The sequence below is a fragment of the Siniperca chuatsi genome, linkage group LG16 (assembly GCF_020085105.1).
Source record: "Siniperca chuatsi isolate FFG_IHB_CAS linkage group LG16, ASM2008510v1, whole genome shotgun sequence".
NCBI classification, from domain to species: Eukaryota; Metazoa; Chordata; class Actinopteri; order Centrarchiformes; family Sinipercidae; genus Siniperca; species Siniperca chuatsi.
The window spans coordinates 4,975,001-4,993,779 of record NC_058057.1 but is presented as its reverse complement, the minus strand read 5'-3'; the positions used below and the strand labels follow the sequence as shown (position 1 = coordinate 4,993,779).

At 40.8% G+C, this 18,779-nt stretch overlaps 1 protein-coding gene across 12 annotated transcripts in view; it reads left to right on the top strand.

The window, feature by feature from the left end:
* ankrd6b (ankyrin repeat domain 6b) overlaps positions 1 to 18,779 on the top strand; it is a 98,192-nt gene that overhangs the window by 40,003 nt on the left and 39,410 nt on the right. For 9 of the 12 annotated variants that reach the window (XR_006374962.1, XM_044169630.1, XM_044169625.1 and 6 more), the window contains exons 3-6: positions 10,461 to 10,550; positions 15,551 to 15,649; positions 17,284 to 17,382; positions 18,330 to 18,428. Coding sequence is in view for 11 of the 12 variants with exons in the window: in XM_044169630.1 (XP_044025565.1) it covers positions 10,461 to 10,550; positions 15,551 to 15,649; positions 17,284 to 17,382; positions 18,330 to 18,428 (387 nt within the window). In the remaining variant the exon portion in view is untranslated. Of the gene's footprint in view, positions 1 to 10,460; positions 10,551 to 13,673; positions 13,789 to 15,550; positions 15,650 to 17,283; positions 17,383 to 18,329; positions 18,429 to 18,779 lie in introns of those variants that run through there. The other 3 variants (XM_044169631.1, XM_044169627.1, XM_044169628.1) reach the window with 2 other exon arrangements.

Genomic DNA, 18,779 nt, shown 5'->3' with positions numbered 1-18,779 from the left:
TCAATGGGGAAAGTCTTAAGCCTACTCTTAAATGTGGAGATGGTGTCTGCCTCCCAAACCCAAACTGGGATCTGATTCCTCAGGAGAGGAGCTTGATAACTGAAGGCTCTGGCTCCCATTCTACTTTTGGAGACTCTAGGAACCACAAGTAACCCTGCATCCTGGGAGTGCAGTGTTAGTCGGATAATATGGTATTATGAGATCTTTAAGATACGATGGTGCCAGACCATTAAGAGCTTTGTAGGTGAGGAGAATATTGGAGAGATATGATCTCTTTTCCTAGTTTTTGTCAGTACATGTGCCGCAGCATTCTGGATCAACTGGAGACTCTTAAGGGACTTATTCAGGCAGCCTGTTAATAAGGAATTGCAGTAGTCCAGCCTAGATGTAACAAATGCATGCACTAATTTTTCTGCATCATTTTGAGACAGGATGTCTCTGATTTTTGCAATATTACACAGGTGAAAAAAGGCAGTCCTTGAAGTTTGTTTCATGTGGGAGTTAAAGGCTAAATCCTGATCAAAGATAACTCAGAGGTTCCTTACGGTGCTGCTGGAGGCCAGGGCAATGTTTGGGACCAAGTACAATAACTTCAGTTTTGTCAGAGTTTAACATCAGAAAGTTGCAGGTCATCCAGGTCTTTATGTCCTTAAGGCATGCTTGAAGTTTAGTTAACTGGTTAGTTTCATGTGGCTTGATCGATAGATATAATTGGGTATCATCTGCATAGCAATGAAAGTTTATGGAGTGCTTCCTAATAATACTGCCTAGAAGAAGCATATATAAGGTGAATAGAATCGGTCCAAGCACAGAACCTTGTGGAACTCCGTGACTAACTTTGGTGTGCACAGAGTTAACATGTACAAACTGAGATCGATCTGATCGATAGGATTCAAACCAGCTTAGTGTGGTTCCTTTAATGCCAATTACATGTTCCAGTCTCTGCAATAAGAGAGATGGCAGGGTGCCATAATGAAAGCTTAATCCAGCATAAAGGGGGCAGATTTTCATATGAAACAGGAATAGTTTTTGAAAGGCTAATATGATGAATGGATTGAGACTGAGAAAACAGATGAAATATGGCAGGAAGGATGAAGTAGGGGACATGACAGAAGCTTGATTTGATTTGAATTTTTATTAGGAATTAATATGAAGTGTTTACATTGTGTTTCGCTTGTTTTTATTAACATTTCAACAGTAATTTTAAATTACACATATGCATTAAGTGTGAAATGTCATTCTTCTCTTCTTGGAAATTGTAGTGTGACAAAAAAATCTGAACTCAAGATCCACTTACTTTCACCTGCATCTTCCTCAGCGGATAGTTCGATAGTTAGTCCAAGCTAATTAGTGGACCTTGTCTTAAGGCGAGGCAAGGCAAGTTTATTTGTATAGCATAGTTCAACAACAAGGCAATTCAAAGTGCTTTACATAAAACATAAAAGCAACATAGGGCAATATAAAAAGAGATTTAAATACACTTAAAAAGAGTTAAATATTAAATAAAAACAAGATGAAACAAGAGAGTAAAAGTTACAGTGCAGTAAAAGAAATTACTCATTATTTGAGTTAATAAAAGGCAGCGGCAAACAGAAAAGTCTTCAGACATGACTTAAAAGAACTGAGAGTTGCAGCAGACCTGCATTTTTCTGGGAGTTTGTTCCAGATATGTGGTGCATAAACATTTGTTTTGACTCTAGGGACACAAAGCAGACCTGTCCCAGACGACCTGAGAGGTCTGGATGGTTCATAACATAGCAGAAGATCAGAAATGTACTTTGGCCCTTACCATTAAGTGCTTTATAAACCAACAGTAGTATTTTGAAATAAATTCCTTGACAGATTTTTTAGGGAGACCTGTAAAGTTACAGTAGTCAAGTCTACTGAAGATAAATGCATGAAGTTTTTCCAAATCCTGCTGAGCCATAAGTCCTTTAATTCTGGATATATTCTTAAGGTGGTAGTAAGCTGACTTTGTAATTGTCTTAATGTGGCTTTTGAAATTCAGGTCTGAGTCCATGACTACACCAAGATTTCTGGCTTGGTTTGTGGTTTTTAACATTACTGACTGAAGCTGAATGCAGACTTTTAATCATTCCTCCTTGGCTCCAAAAACAATTACTTTAGTTTTATCATTATTCCCTCCCTCCCCAAGGATTGCGCATGCGCCAGCCTGCATGCTGCCTGTTGCCTTAGCTCCGTCTCGTCGTCTTACTTTTTCCAACTTTTAGCTTTCCTTTTTCTTCCAAACTTGAGTAACTTGTGTGTAAGTATAATTTAAACTATGCTCTTTACGAAAATGAGAGTAGAAAGTGTTTTAGTACTTTTTTTCGCCGTGGAACTTCTTCTCCTGCTACTCGGTCAGGGCACCGCTGCAGATCAGCTCTTTGGCCGCATTGTTTACACCAGGGAACAGCTGATCGCGCTGAAGCCGAGCGGCATGGCACCCAGGACAACCGATGTCCCCACTGAGATCTGGAGGAGGACACACCGAGGATGCAGAGGTGGAACGAAGTGGCAAGGGAAGAGAAAGGGGTGCAGACAAAAGAGACTTAAGAACAAGAGATTTAAGCCGTGCCTTCTCTCGTCATGGGCAACGTGAGATCGCTGGCGAATAAAATGGACGAGCTAACAGCGTTAGCCTGGAGTCAGACGGAGTTCCGTGAGTGTAGTTTGATGTGCTTCTCTGAGACATGGCTACACCAGGATATCCCGGACCATAACGTTTCCATCAACGGCTTTCAGACTGTTCGGCTGACAGGGATCACACCGGGAGCGGTAAGCGGAAAGGCAGCGGGCTTGCTGTTCTAGTTAACAACAGATGGTGTAACCCTAGTCACGCTACTATCAAGCAGAGTACATTGAACTGTTAGCTGTGGGACTCCGGCCATATTATCTGCCACGTGAATTCTCACATGCCATTGTTGTGGCTGTTTACATCCCCCCCTCTGCTAACCTGGCATCGGCGTGCAACGCCATTCACACCGCCATAGCACAACTCCAGACTCAACACCCGAGTGCACTCATATTAATCTCGGGTGACTTCAACCATGTCAGTGTTTCAACAACACTGACTAATTTCACCCAGTATATGAGTTGTCCTACTAGAGAGGAGAGGACACTGGACCTGCTGTATGCTAACGTTAGGGATGCATACAGGATCCTGCTTATCCCCCCTTTAACTCAGCTGCTGTCGGCCCTCAGACTCCTCTGTGTCAACTACTCCCCCATCTTCCTGGAAGAGTCCTACTCCCCCCTCAACTGGCCATCAGGCTAACGGCCCTCTTCACACTACTAATGACTACCCCCCTCCCCCGCCTGTAACCTCTGTGTGCCTGACTACTGACCAGGTGAGAGGACAGCTGATGAAACTCCACTCAAACAAGGCTGCAGGCCCCGATGGAGTTAGCCCCGGGGTGCTAAAAGCGTGTGCCCCCCAGCTATGTGGAGTCCTTCAACATGTCTTCAACCTGAGCCTGAGTCTTCAAAGGGTCCCTATTCTGTGGAAGACATCTTGCCTCGTTCCTGTCCCGAAGACGTCGCGTCCCATTGGCTCCAAGGACTACAGACCAGTGGCACTGACCTCCCACATAACGAAGACCCTGTAGAGACTGGTGTTGGAACAGCTGCGGCCCATGGTCAGACCCCTCCTGGACCCCCTTCAGTTTGCCTACCAGCCCCGGCTGGGAGTTGAGGATGCCATGAGAAGCTGGCAGCGATGCAGGTGGATGCCTCCCTCGTGTCCTGGATTGTTGACTACCTGACTGGCAGACCACATCACGTGCGCCTGCAGCACTGTGTGTTGGACAGCGTGGTCAGCAACACTGGGGCCCCTCAGGGGACTGTCCTCTCTCCCTTCCTCTTCACCATCTACACAGACTTCAGCTACCACACAGAGTCCTGCCACCTTCAGAAGTTTTCTGATGACTCTACTGTGGTGGGATGTATCAGCGGTGGTGATGAGTCTGAGTACAGGACTGTGGTGGGGAACTTTGTCTCATGGTGTGAGCAGAACCATCTGCAGCTCATTGCGACAAAGTCTAAGGAGCTGGTTGTGGATCTACGAAAGGCCAAGGCACCAGTGACCCCGGTTTCATCCAGGGGGTCAGTGTAGACATGGTAGAGGATTACAAGTACCTGGGAGTACACATGGACAATAAACTGGACTGGGCTAAGAACACTTGAGCTCTTTACAGGAAGGGCCAGAGCCGCCTCTATTTTCTGAGGCTGAGGTCCTTCAACATCTGCCGGACAATGCTGAAGATGTTTTATGAGTCTGCGGTGGCCAGTGCTATCCTGTATGCTGTTGCATGCTGGGGCAGCAGGCTGAGGGTAGTGGACGTGAACAGACTCAACAAACTGATCCGTAAGGCCAGTGACATTGTGGGGGTGGACCTGGACTCTCTGGCGGTGGTGTCAGAGAGGAGGATGCTGGCCAAACTACATGCCATCTTGGACAGTGTCTCCCACCCACTCCATGACATGCTGGTCAAACAAAGGAGTACCTTCAGTGGAAGACTCATCCCCCCAAAAAGTACCACAGAGCGCCACAGAAAGTCATTCCTGCCTGTGGCCATCAAACTCTTTAACTCCTCCCTCTAAGGGTAGTCTGTATGACCCTAAGTCATTAAACTGGACATTGATCATTACATCTCTGCAATACTTGACATAATTGTGCAATATTATGTGTAAAACTCCTGTGCAATATTTTAGTTTAAAATTCCCTATTTATTGATATTGATATTACTCATACCTCTATTACTACTGTGCAATATCCTCCGTCTAACCTTAAACCTATAACCTTAATAAGCTACACTTAACTTGACAGTTCATGCACTATTACCTTATACCGTATTATTATCATCAACTGGTAAACCCATTTGGTACTTCACACTTATTTTATTTTATACTAATACCCAATTGGTACTTAATTTATTTTCTGACCTATGTTATAGTGTATTATATTTTTTTCTAGTACTTCTATTCCTGTGTGCACTGACGTAAAGGCGAGCTGCTGTAACAAAAGAGTTTCCCCTCGGGGATCAATAAAGTATTTCTGATTCTGATTCTGTTCCTTTCTTTATAGTTCTTTGTTATGACTGACTTTTGTATTTTGTGAGACCCCCTTCCTTTCTGGTCTTCCTCCGACCTTTTCTGCCATATCTCCATTCCTTCTTAATTACTGCTTTTCCTTGTCCTTTTCCAAGTGGAACTGGTACTGTTATTTCCTTTTGCAGTGCCCTTTTGGCTAGTTTATCAGCACACTCATTCCCTTTCAACCCATCATGTGCTGGCACCCAACAGAACTGTACATCTATACCACCTCTATGGAGTCTTAGCATGCTATGTTTCACTGACAGTTGTTGTTGACTGTATGCTTTCCAAGACGGCTATTCATCCTGTGCATACCACTACCCCATCAGGTCTGACCTCTTCACTGTAACCCAATAATGGCTGCCACTATTTCTGCTGTTTCTGTATATACAGATAACTGGTCGGACAGTCTTTTGGAGATAGATATTTTAAACTCAAGGACATATACAGCAGCTAAAACACACTCCTGTTTGTTCTTAGAACCATCTGTAGATTCTGAGATAATTGTGATAACTATTCGTCAGATACATATTTGTTTTAACTCCCTCTTAATTCATGCACCATTCTCTTTTCTTTTGCAGAATGCTCATGTGGAGTAGGACCTGGTGAACGCTAAGGCCTCCATTCCATATGTCCTTGCTCTTTCTTCCCTTGTCCACCCAAACCCACACTCCTAGAACTTGGAATATTCCCAACAATCCTGTAGCTTCTTCTTTGCAGGGTTTTCTTCCCCACTTCGCCGCTTCTATTAGCACAGCATTAATGGGGGTTGACTTAATAGCTCCTATACATAAATGTAATGTTTTATACTGTAGTCTATCCACTTTTTGCAATAATGTCTTTGCTGCTGTTCCATATACTATACAACCATAATCTACTGTTCACCTCATAATTGCCCTATAAATGTAACTTAATGCTTGTTTATCTGCCTCCCAGTCACATTTGGCCACAGCTCGTAGTAGATTTATGACTTTTTTGCATTTTGTTTCCAAGTGTTGTTCTGTACATTCCATGTATATTTGCTATCTAGCCATAGACCCAGGTACTTAAATTCAGACACCCTCTACATCGGTTGACCATAAAATGCTACAGTCCAGCCCTGAGTGACATCATCAGTGATGTCACTGGGTTAGACCAAGTATGGGGGTTGGGGTAAATTTGGTTAATAAAGTTATTTATGTTGATTGTATGGTTGCAATGTATGTTATATGGTATGCTATGTGATAGTGTTTCTACTTTTGAGTTTAGTAAGAATTAATAACTTTATCACTTACGTGTTTTCAGGAGAGGTATTGGATTTACCTGCAGGAATGGTACAGCCCAAATTGACTCCTGCTGATGGAAGGGTCTATGGGAGACTCAGGCAGCCAAAATGGAAGGATTGGAGGAAGGGTAGGAGGAGACTTTGGCTGGCAGTAGGATTGAATGTTGTTGTTGTTTTTTGGTGGATTAGCATTAACTGTACTCTGACTGTAACATCATGTCAACTAGCTCAGATGGAGATAATGGAAATGAAATGGTATCTAAGTCTACGAGGCTGAAGAGGGATTTGAAAGAAAGAGATAATCGACTAGCAAGACCGAGAAGTTGGTCGGAAGATAGTAGTAATGAAGAACCAGTCAGGATGGTCAGCAGACACTTATGGATCAAGCACAAGAAAACGAGTGGAAAGTAATAATCAAATCAGGATGGTGGGTACTATCACCCGATTAAACTTACCAGAGCAAATGAGGAAGAGATCGGTATAATCAAAAACACTAGGGTTTTTAACAACAAACGAGTGTTGATACAGGCAGTCAGCAAACAACAGCAGGAAAACATACTCAGAATGTTGTCACTTACGGGGGAAAGGATGAAGGCTCGTATCCCTGGAGCAATGGCAAAGTTGTAGTCGGTAATAGTTCAGTTTGAGAAAACTCTCCTTAAATCAGTGCAAATGGGCTACATGAACTAGATCGTGAAGGAATACATTTCCAAACCAATCAGGTGTTATGCATGCCAAAGAATGGGGCACTCCCCAGGGGAGTGGGGGATTTTCTATTTCAAAATCTTTAGATACATCTGCCCCAACTTTGACTCTGAATTTCCTGTCTGTTAAAAAGTTTATTATCCAATTATACATTCTCCCTCCAATACCCGTTTTACTTAATTTGATAAGCAGCCCTTCCCTCCACATAGAATCATATGCCTTTTCAATGTCAAAATATACTATTGCCATCAACTCTTTCATGTACAGTGTCTTTTCCACCTCAATACTTACTCTAACTAGAGCACCTATTGTGGATAGTCCTTTTCAAAATCCATTCAGAAAATTACTCAATAGCCCTCTCTGTTCCAGTACATGTGATAGCCTATGTGAGACATCAGCGCTACCGGGATTAGCAGGATCAGTCCAATGAATGGTAATATTACTGCCCTTTTCCAACAACTCGTCATAACTCCATCCCTCCAGATTTTATCAAAAAGTCTCAGTACTAGTTTAAATGTTTCCACTGGTAGCTGCTGGAACATGGCATAACATAACTGGTCTTGTCCTGGGGCTGTATATCCAGTATCTTGCAAGGCTATTTTGAGTTCTGATATTGTAAAGTCCACATCCAGAGATGACATATTATCCTATCATCCCTCACATTTTCATTCTCTCTGAGTGCACTGTCTTTGAGTATCATCAAGGTGCTCACCACTATGTACTGCAGCAAATGCCCTACCTAACCCCATCTGCCTTCTTTGTCTGACACTGCCAGTCTCTCCCCATCGACCAATGCTGGAATTTTAACTGACCTCCTTTTCCCACTCATTTGCTTAAACATGCCTCAGAATTCCCCTAACTTTACTCCTCTGCCAATGGTGTAACAGAATTCTCTCCATGTCTTCTTTTTTGTGCATTTTACTATACCACGAGCCACTGCCCTTTTCCTTTGGTACTCTATAAGATTCTCTTGTGTCATGTTTTTCCTCAAGGCTCTGCCTTGTTTTGTTCTTTAACAGCTCTGCTGCATTCCTCATTCCACCAAGGCACCAGTTTCTTCCTACCCTGTGTTGTTCTTTTTGGTATACTCAAATTTTCAGAAATTAGAATATGTTCCGTAAGTTGATTTGTGCATTCCTCTATGCTTCCTTCTATTGTTACCAAGTGTGCTGACTTCTCACAGCATATCCTAAATTTTTCCCAGTCAGCCTTAGCAAAGCACCATCTGGTAAATGTACTCCCTTCTTGTATACACATGTTTGCATTTACTATAGGGAGAACTGGGAAATGATCACTTCCCTATGGTAGAATCACTCTTGACATACCATTCGCATGCATTCACCAATGTAAGAACCAAACACGATACCGTACCCCTTTTCACATCTACTCTTGTACTTTCATCCAACATTTTTTTCCACTATATTCCCATTACTGTCTGTTTGATTGCTACCCCATAAGTGTGCATTAAATATCCACACCATATTTCCTTTCTATATATCATCCCTGCCATTTCCTTGATGACAACAATTAGGTTTCTACATGGATTATATAAATTGATTACCTTAATATTTCCTTCTTTCCTTGGGCTGCATATTTCAACTATGGCCAACCCATCTATAGAAAATTAGCACACCCTCCACCAATTTGGTTTTTAGCTCTGTTATGTCTTATAGAGCTGAACCCTGGGAGCATAAAATCTAAATTAGGTTAACCAAGTTTCTTGCACACATACTACATCTATAACTACTTCTAATTCATATATATACACTTTTTGAATTTTTGGCCATTGGCTATGAGGCTTCTCGCATTCCACTGTAGTATGTGAAGTACCATAATTAAAATCATTTTCTCCAACTTCAGTTGCTGTCAGCAATGCATGTATCTGGTCTGCTTTTACATCACTTATATCAAGGAATCACATTTTCCATTCTCATGTTGGCCTCCACATCTCGCACACCTTAGCTTTCCTTTACATTGCTGTGCAGTGTGCCCCATTCTTTGGCATGCATAACACCTGATTGGTTTGGAAATGTGTTCCTTCACGATCTAGTTCATGTAGCCCATTTGCACTGATTTAAGGAGAGTTTTCTCAAACTGAACTATTACCGACTACAACTTTGCCATTGCTCCAGGTTTGATTATTACTTTCCACTCGTTTTCTTGTGCTTGATCCATAAGTGTCTGCTGACCATCCTGACTGGTTCTTCATTACTACTATCTTCCGACCAACTTCTCGGTCTTGCTAGTCGATTATCTCTTTCTTTCAAATCCCTCTTCAGCCTCGTAGACTTAGATACCATTTCATTTCCATTATCTCCATCTGAGCTAGTTGACATGATGTTACAGTCAGAGTACAGTTAATGCTAATCCACCAAAAAACAACAACAACATTCAATCCTACTGCCAGCCGAAGTCTCCTCCTACCCTTCCTCCAATCCTTCCATTTTGGCTGCCTGAGTCTCCCATAGACCCTTCCATCAGCAGGAGTCAATTTGGGCTGTACCATTCCTGCAGGTAAATCCAATACCTCTCCTGAAAACACGTAAGTGATAAAGTTATTAATTCTTACTAAACTCAAAAGTAGAAACACTATCACATAGCATACCATATAACATACATTGCAACCATACAATCAACATAAATAACTTTATTAACCAAATTTACCCCAACCCCCATACTTGGTCTAACCCAGTGACATCACTGATGATGTCACTCAGGGCTGGACTGTAGAGATGGGCAAAGCAGTTCTTTTCAGTGTACTAGAATCATTAGAATCGTTCATCATAAAGATTAGTTCACCGAATCGTTCAGTGCTTGACCAGAGCTCTGACTGCGTAGTCCTACTTACTGAAGTTGAAACACGGCTGAACGTTCAGTTCAACTCGCTAATTAGTGAACTGAGAACGGTCATTCGTGAAGGATAAGCCAGTGAGCTGAGAATTTAGTTGTGACTCAGCAGCAAAACATACATGAATGAATGATTACAGGGGAAAAGGAGCATCAGTTATTTTTCTAGTCTTCAGGGTCAGGCCCCTCAGCCTGGGGAGAAGAGTGTCCCTGAAGTCTGGACATAACAATAGCATGTTTTGTAGTTCCATCTCATCATTATCAATGTATTGTTCTCATCACACAGTCCAAACAATCATACACAGATCAAGTATTGATGGCAAACAGTTATGTGCCTGGTACACAAAAGAGTTATATGTTATATCAGAGAGTCATGTGTATGTTATACAATCATGCAGTCCATTTGCTCTTGCAATTACAATACCCACTTTAATTGTCTAGCTCAGACTGCTGAGGCCTTATGTAAGCTTCAGCCAAAACTCTAGAATGTACATTTGCACAGTTTGAGGTGCTTTTTTTTGTTCTCTCACTTACGTTGAAATCACTTTAGGAAGGGATCCCTTTGCAGCCAGTATGGACAGGAGGAATGATAACAGCAACCAATAACTCATCCGATGTACATACAGACATCAGTAATACAGTCAGTATTGTTTTAAGATAGACTTGAAAAAAATGTGACCTTACCCTTTAACTCTTTCCAATTCCAAAGCCATATCTGCTGTCTCTAGGGGTGCTAATCTGTTACTCTCCACTAACACAGACTTCAAACAGTTGAGGAGTGGAAGGAGTTTTTTCTGGCATCCAGGTTTCTGGAAATAAAAGTCCTGCTTATTTTCTGCACAGACAATGTTAGGTGACCAGCAGTTGGAGGACTTCCAAGGCTTGGATGGACATGAAACACTCCTGTTTGAATCATCAGTACAAAAGATGAACACCTTAAAAATATCTGGTTCTTTGATAAAAAGACAAACTGAAAACAGAGTTTACTCTAATTTAGTCTGAACTGATTTTAAAATTCTGTTAAATGTACTGCTAACTGGGGTTGAAGTTAAAGGTTATTCTTTGTAGATCACTGTATTTCAGCTAACCTTAGGATTTGGGGTCAAATTTGGATGAATTTGGTTACTATGGTGTGATGTTTTGTTCTCAGTTGCAATGTTGAAGAGTTCTGAGTTTGCATCTCTGACTGGCTTCTCCATTAGCAATGGCAGCATTTAATTAATTAATTAAATAGTTAATATCTATAAGAATTGAGTTTGGATAATTTCCACACCACAAGCCAACAGAGCATTAAGATGCGAACCCAACATACTGAGCCTCTGAAAAACCAGCCCACAGAGCCACAAACAGACACTCAGTCTGGAGACAACAGAGGCTTCCTGCTAGCCTGAGGCCTGCTGTTTACCTGAGCTCAGCTGGTGGCTTCCCTCCAAGCAAGGCCCAGTGTAACTCAATCTGAGGACAACATAAATGCAGAGCAGAGCCACACCCAAACAAAGCACGAACCTCCTAGCACAGAGATAATACCTGGGGTGTAATGCTGCTTGTGCTGTTGTGTGGGAATACACTCTTGATCTGTAATTGAACTGTTTTTACTCAGTATAATTACAAATTAACAGAGATCACCAGGATCTTGCGTTTGAAATTTGAATGGTTACCTACATGCTGCTCTGTCCTTCTTAATGCAGTTCATTGTGTTGGATGTAATGTTCAGGATGTCAGGATGTGTTGAGAGCTTTTAACCTAATCCTCCCAGCGAATATTATTATATCCTGTTCTACTGTAATCCAAAAGCCAGAAGAGAATTTCCCTCTGTTGACATTTCTTATGGCATCTCACCCTCCATGGTTAAGTATGGAGCATTGCTGCATTCCAACTGGTACGTTTTCCAATACCACAGGACGTTAGTGTCAGTTTACACAAGTAAAAAAAAAAAATACATTTCATTACTTAATTCTAGCGGTATCTATCTACACAAATAGTTTTGGTTTTATTAATCCAGGCAGAGCTTCCCCCAGGTAATTGTTGAGCCAAGATGGTAAGCCACACAGATACTGACAAAACTCATATTGTGTTAGATTTAGCTTGTATATAACAGTATGCACTAAACAGTAGTCACACTCATGAGATATATGGCAGTTGCCATTTTTCCATGTACAGTTTAGTTTAGGAACCCCTGACAATTTCCATGATTTTCATTTATAAATATTTGGGTGTTTGGATCAGCAATTTCATTTTGATCTATCAAATAACTGAAGGACACAGTAATATTTCAGTAGTGAAATGAGATTTATTGGATTAACAGAAAATGTGCAATATGCATCAAAACGAAATTAGACAGGTGCATAAATTTGGGCACCCCAACAGAAAAATCACATCAATATTTAGTAGAGCCTCCTTAAGCAGAAATAATAGCCTCTAGACGCTTCCTATAGCCTGTAATGAGTGTCTGGATTCTGGATGAATGTATTTTGGACCATTCCTCCTTACAAAGCATCTCCAGTTCAGTTAGGTTTGATGGTTGCCGAGCATGGACAGCCCGCTTCAAATCACCCCACAGATGTTCAGTGATATTCAGGTCTGGGGACTGGGATGGCCATTCCACTTGTTCCTCTGCATAAAGGCCAGAGTAGATTTTGAGCAGTGTTTTGGGTCGTTGTCTTGTTGAAATATCCAGCCCCGGCGTAACTTGAACTTTGTGACTGATTCCTCAACATTATTCTCAAGAATCTGCTGATATTGAGTGGAATCCATGCGACCCTCAACTTTAACCAGATTCCCAGTACCGGCACTGGCCACACAACCCCACAGCATGATGGAACCTCCACCAAATTTTACTGTGGGTAGCAATTGTTTTTCTTGGAACGTTGTGTTCTTTTGCCGCCATGCATAACGCCCCTTGTTATGACCAAATAACTCAATCTTTGTTTCATCAGTCCACAGCACCTTATTCCAAAATGAAGCTGGCTTGTCCAAATGTGTGTTTGCTTACCTCAAGCGACTCCGTTTGTGGCGTGTGTGCAGAAAAGGCTTCTTTCGCATCACTCTCCCATACAGCTTCTCCTTGTGCAAAGTGCGCTGAATTGTTGAACGATGCACAGTGACACCATCTGCAGCAAGTTGATGTTGTAGGTCTTTGGAGGTGGTCTGTGGGCTGTTTTTGACCGTTCTCACCATCCTTCGCCTTTGCCTCTCCAATATTTTATGTGGCCTGCCACTTCTGGCCTTAACAAGAACTGTGCCTGTGGTCCTCCATTTCCTCACTATGTTCCTCACAGTGGACACTGACAGCTTATATTTCTGCGATAACTTTTTGTAGCCTCCCCCTAAACCATAATGTAGAACAATCTTTTTTTTCAGGTCATTTGAGAGTTGTTTTGAGGCCCCCATGTTGCCACTCTTCAGAGGAGAGTCAAAGAGAACAACAACTTTCAATTGGCCACCTTAAATACCTTTTCTCATGATTGGATGCACCTGTCTATGAAGTTCAAGGCTTAATGAGCTCACCAAACCAATTGTGTGTTCCAATTAATCAGTGCTAAGTAGTTACAGGTATTCAAATCAACAAAATGACAAGGGTGCCCAAATTTATGCACCTGTCTAATTTCGTTTTGATGCATATTGCACATTTTCTGTTAATCCAATAAATCTCATTTCACTACTGAAATATTACTGTGTCCTTCAGTTATTTGATAGATCAAAATGAAATTGCTGATCCAAACACCCAAATATTTATAAATGAAAATCATGGAAATTGTCAAGGGTTCCTAAACTTTTGCATACAACTGTAGGTTAATCTTTTGTTTTTATTTTTTATGATGTTAGCAGGGGGTGGTCATTGTTTCCAAACCCTGCGAGGGCTGCTAAAGCCATTCACAGTAAGATCTTGGCCATTTTTCCTAAAATACACACTAACCACATCTAAACCAATTATAAAAAGAACGTTACTCATATTAGCTGGGCTATAAAGTAAAATAATTTTTGGTGAGTATGAAAGAGCCACAATGAAGAAAACAAAGAGGTGACAAATTAAGCTGATTCCAAATATACAGTATAAACTTTCCGGTATAAACTTTTTTTTAGTTGACCCCAGTGTTATCTGTCATAGAAAACCAGAAATTATTAAACATCTGTTTGATTTACAGAAAAAACACTATGTAGTAACTTGATGGATAGTTATCACTTAAATTTGTTCATCTATCCGTCTTTAAGGATAGCGTAGGTAATGTATTTCAGAAGCATTTTTTGTTATATTTGTTGAAATTCCCTTCACATCCCAACAGCAATCAATAAATCAAATGCTCTATAAAAAAATTTAAAAATCTGGTATCTGTGGCTGTCGCAGGCCTGTAATAAGCCCATCCAATCATTTCATTCAGCCCAAATGAAATGATTTGTTGACCTACCTGCTTGTCTACCTACCTACCTGCGCACTCTCTGTCCGTGCACTCATTGCACATGAAAATGTGTTTTAGGGGTGGGATTTTTTCAGTTGGATACTTTTAAAATTGAAGCACTTTGAGTAGTCAGAAAGACTAGAAAGGCGCTATATAAGTATAGTCCATTTACCATTTAAAATCTAGCTCTCTCTTGCTCGTTTCTCCAACGTTACCTACCCCAGCTTTAACTCATTTAAGATTTTTATATATTATTAAATTTGAAAAGGCATAACTGATATTGTCAACATAACTGTGGGGGAAATATCTTCTAGAAGCTTTTTTGTTGCATGCTTCTATATTTTGAAGTATATATATTGTTGGATACGATGAGTAGTCATTCAGAGGGATTGATCCTGGTCCAGTGTTTGAGGGCATTTTGGGTATAAAGGTTAGGGGCTGCAGTATTATTTTCATTATCGAATAATCTGCATTATTGTTATTATTTTCTTGATTAATCCATTAATTGCTTTCACTATAAAACGTCAGAAAATTGTGAAAAATCCCCATTATAATTTCCCAGAGCCCAAGCTGACGTCTTCAGATGTCTTGTCCAACAGTCCAAAATCCAAAGATATTCAGTTTATAATTATATAAAACAGAGAAAAACAGCAAATCCTTAACATTGGAGAAGCTGGACTCAGGGAATGTTTGGCATTTATGCTTGGAAAACAATTGAAACGATTAATCAGTCAGATTTCTGCATCCCAATACAGTGTAGATCCTCTCTATATCCTGTTGCTCTGGATAATCTACAGACCTAGTTGTCAACAGTTTTTATAGAAGCTATTTTTTGGGTAGAAAATACGTATCGCTGTTAAAAAACCTTTAATGAAATTTTTCAGTTATGTAAGTATCACCAATGAAATTCTAATTGTTATTGGGATGGAAGCAGAACTCTCTCCATCATGGGCAAATAGAACTGAAACGATCTGCAAGAATAACATGAACAGTTGTGCACAATTCTCTTAAACCATATATTAAGGATTTGTTTGTTTTGGGTTGACTCATTACTGAGATTGATCTTTCTCTGTAGCAGATTGTCTTCAGTCGTGCCACCAGCTATGACCACTGTTACTTACACTGCAGCAATATCTGACTCACTGGACTGTGATTCTGTGCGTGGGACAGCAGTGGTGGGTTTCTTTACTTGAGTTGCACTCTGGTAGTTTGTTCACTGGTTGTGTGTGTTTTGTGTCCACAGTATGGCAGAAGCCCCCTACACTTGGCTGCCTACAAAAGCCACATTGAGGTTGTGCGTATCCTGCTCAAAGCTGGCTGTGACCTGGACATCCAAGATGACGTGAGTAGATTCATCCATCTATCAGTTGCGTTGGCCATGTTTCAACTTTTCATCCACTTCCAGCTCTTAAACTGCAGTCCTGATTGGTGGTTACCAGTGGATTGCTTATCTTTTTACTTTTAAATCTGGGTTATTGGAATGATATTTTAGACCCAGAACATTAGACTTTTATTTATTTTTAACACAAAGACAACTGTAGTCTAATGACCTCCAGTGGCCTTGAATGGGACTCTTTGGACTGCCCACTTGTGGGTTTGCCCTCAGGATGCAAGTCCCCCTTTCCCACAGATAGTGATAACCCAGATCTCTGGAGTTGCCAAATTCACTCTCTATGGTCCATGAGCTGTGCAACAGGCTGCAGTTCATCCTCCAGGACTGAAGGGAGCAGGAAGTGCAGACTGAGGAGGGAGGAGGAGGAGGAGGGGAGAAGACAGTGGAAGAGGGCTGGGAAGGAGTCTGGAGGATCAGGGAGAATGAAGGAGGTTAGCCAAACCTACTCCTACTGAGCCAGCGGAAATCTGTCCCCCCATCATTCCTTCCCTCAACAAACTCCGCTATGATGTTGCCGTATATCAAGTGTAGACCACGCAACGTAAATTTCATATAGATCGTTTGTTACATGTGTCTTGCTTCCTGTTGCCAGTAATTGGAGCTATGACTATGACTCATGAATGTCACAAGTGTAACTTAGACAGACTGAGCAGGTGGAGGGGCGCGTCCCTATACTTGGGTGTACTGTGCCTGGAGCAGATCATGAGCAAGCATAACCAAGTTGATGTCAACTAGGCTCGAAAGTAGAAAAAACGTTGGAAACCTAGTATTCAGAGCAGTCTGAAGCCTAAGATTTTTGCTCACAGGGAATTATTTTTACATACGTTTACCTCATTATGTGAAACTTTGGCCACATTTTATATGAAAATCCAATATTGTAACATTATATACAGTATATGACAGAAAATAAGGAAAAGCATAATAAATACCACTTTAAAAACATGTTAATTAATTAGCTTTAGTGTTGTTGGTAGGTGTTTCCAGTCTTTATGCTAAGCTAGGCTAACTATGTCCTGACTGCAGTTCTGTACTTCACATACAGACATGAGATGAAGTATGTCCATCTGTTCTTATGCACGTTTTCAATTTGTGGATAAAAAAAACAGGAGTGGAAATGCTGGAAATAGTCAGAAAGTAGAAATATGGCAAGAAAACATTTTTACACTGGGTTTAGGTGGAAAAGTTGATGTATTGATAAAAGCAAAATGCAACTAAGTGCAATGCAAACAGACCTATCACCTAGATGGAAACTTTGTTTAAATTTGCACTAAATTTGGATGGAAACCTGACTACTGATTTCCATCTTCTCATCTCACTCTCAGAAAGAGCGAGCAAGCAAATAAGTGTATTTCACAAAATGTTTAACTATTCCTTTAATTGTAAATTTAGATGAATCTTCATGGCATGAAAATAAACCAGGAAGAACACTATTAAGTAAACAATATAATAAAATCAAATTGGGGCTCCAAGATTTTCACATGATGGAATTGTTTTTTCTATGAATGGATGCTGGTTTTCTTGTCCTGATGCTGTGTTTCTTGTCACATATCGTTAGTGTTGTGCATTTGTGTGACTGTTGGCAGGGGGAGCAGACGGCATTACACCGGGCTGCCATCGTGGGAAACAGTGATGTCATCAATGCTCTCTTCCAGGAGGGTTGTGCACTGGACAGACAGGACAAGGTGCAGATCAAAAGACAGAAACACACACACAGAGGCTAATGGCACCGCTATTACAGTCAATCGGAGGGAATTTCCAAGCCATCATAATGACTGAATTTATGCACCTGATAATCATAGAGAAACCAGTGTGCCTGTAATCTGCTTAGCCTCATTCCCCCATGAAAAGTAGAAAAGTAGCAGTAGTTTGTTTAGAATCACAGTGAATGACAGAGGAATGACTTGTTCACAGGTAGCAACAAAGCTTAACTTACAGGTATTATAACCATGAAATTTTACCTGGTTTTTCTTGTATTTTATGTGAATATTCTTTACGCTAAATATGCTATGCTAAAATATAGTGTTTTAATAGTGTATTTTGATAGGTACTTAATGGTTTACCAGTGGGTGTACAAAAATAATCCAGCCAGTAATACCATGTATGATTTAATAAAGCCTTTTTCCCCATAACTACTTTACCTATAAAGAACCAGGCCTTTATTTAAAACATGCTTATATTAGAGACATGCCTTTATTCCTAATTTCCCATGTGTAATAAGTATATTTTAATCTTCTTTATTAAAATGCCTCCCGGTTTTCTGATCTGTTTTAATTTACTGTTGATGCTCAAACATATTCTCTCCCTTTCCTGGTTTGCCTTTATGTTAGACTGCAAGAACTGTTGAGTTTCTTTAACAGAAGCTAAACAGCTAGCAGAAAATGGCAAAGTAGAAATGACTGGAATAAAATAGTTAATGAAACTAGTATTTCTGTAAGAAACAGAAACAGAGCAGCAGAGTGGTGAGTATGATGTGACTCTGTTGTTGTACTGATTGAATGACATCAATATATCAATGTCATTCTTCATGGGTTCCCTAAAATCTAGAGTTATGAAGTAAGATAATCTTCATAAATGGAAGTATCTCTAAGATTTGTGTTGCGATTTGGCTTTTTGTTTTTTGTCCTATCAGGATGGCAACACAGCCCTCCATGAGGTGTCCTGGCACGGCTTCAGCCAGTCTGTTAAACTGCTGGTGAAGGCTGGAGCCAACGTTCACGCTAAAAACAAGGTGATTCTACAGTGGAGTCCTTAACTTTCTACCATAGCACTGATTAAACATGTTTGTTATAAACTGTATTCCTATAATCATTCCTTCAGCTGTCTTTTGAAAGTAGAAATAACACATTCTTCCTCTTACAAATGAAAAGTTGAATTCATAAGCAATAAAAACACTTCTCATTTCAGTACACTCAGGTGTTTTGCTGCTACAGCCTGACTTGGTTTGGTATGACCAGTAGCTGATTGTTGTTACAGCCTGTCATGTCCTCACCAGCGTATAATCACCCAGACCTGCTCCTAATTACACTCCTGCCCTCACTCAGGATAAAACCTCACTCCACTCTCCTCACTCAGTGTCTGA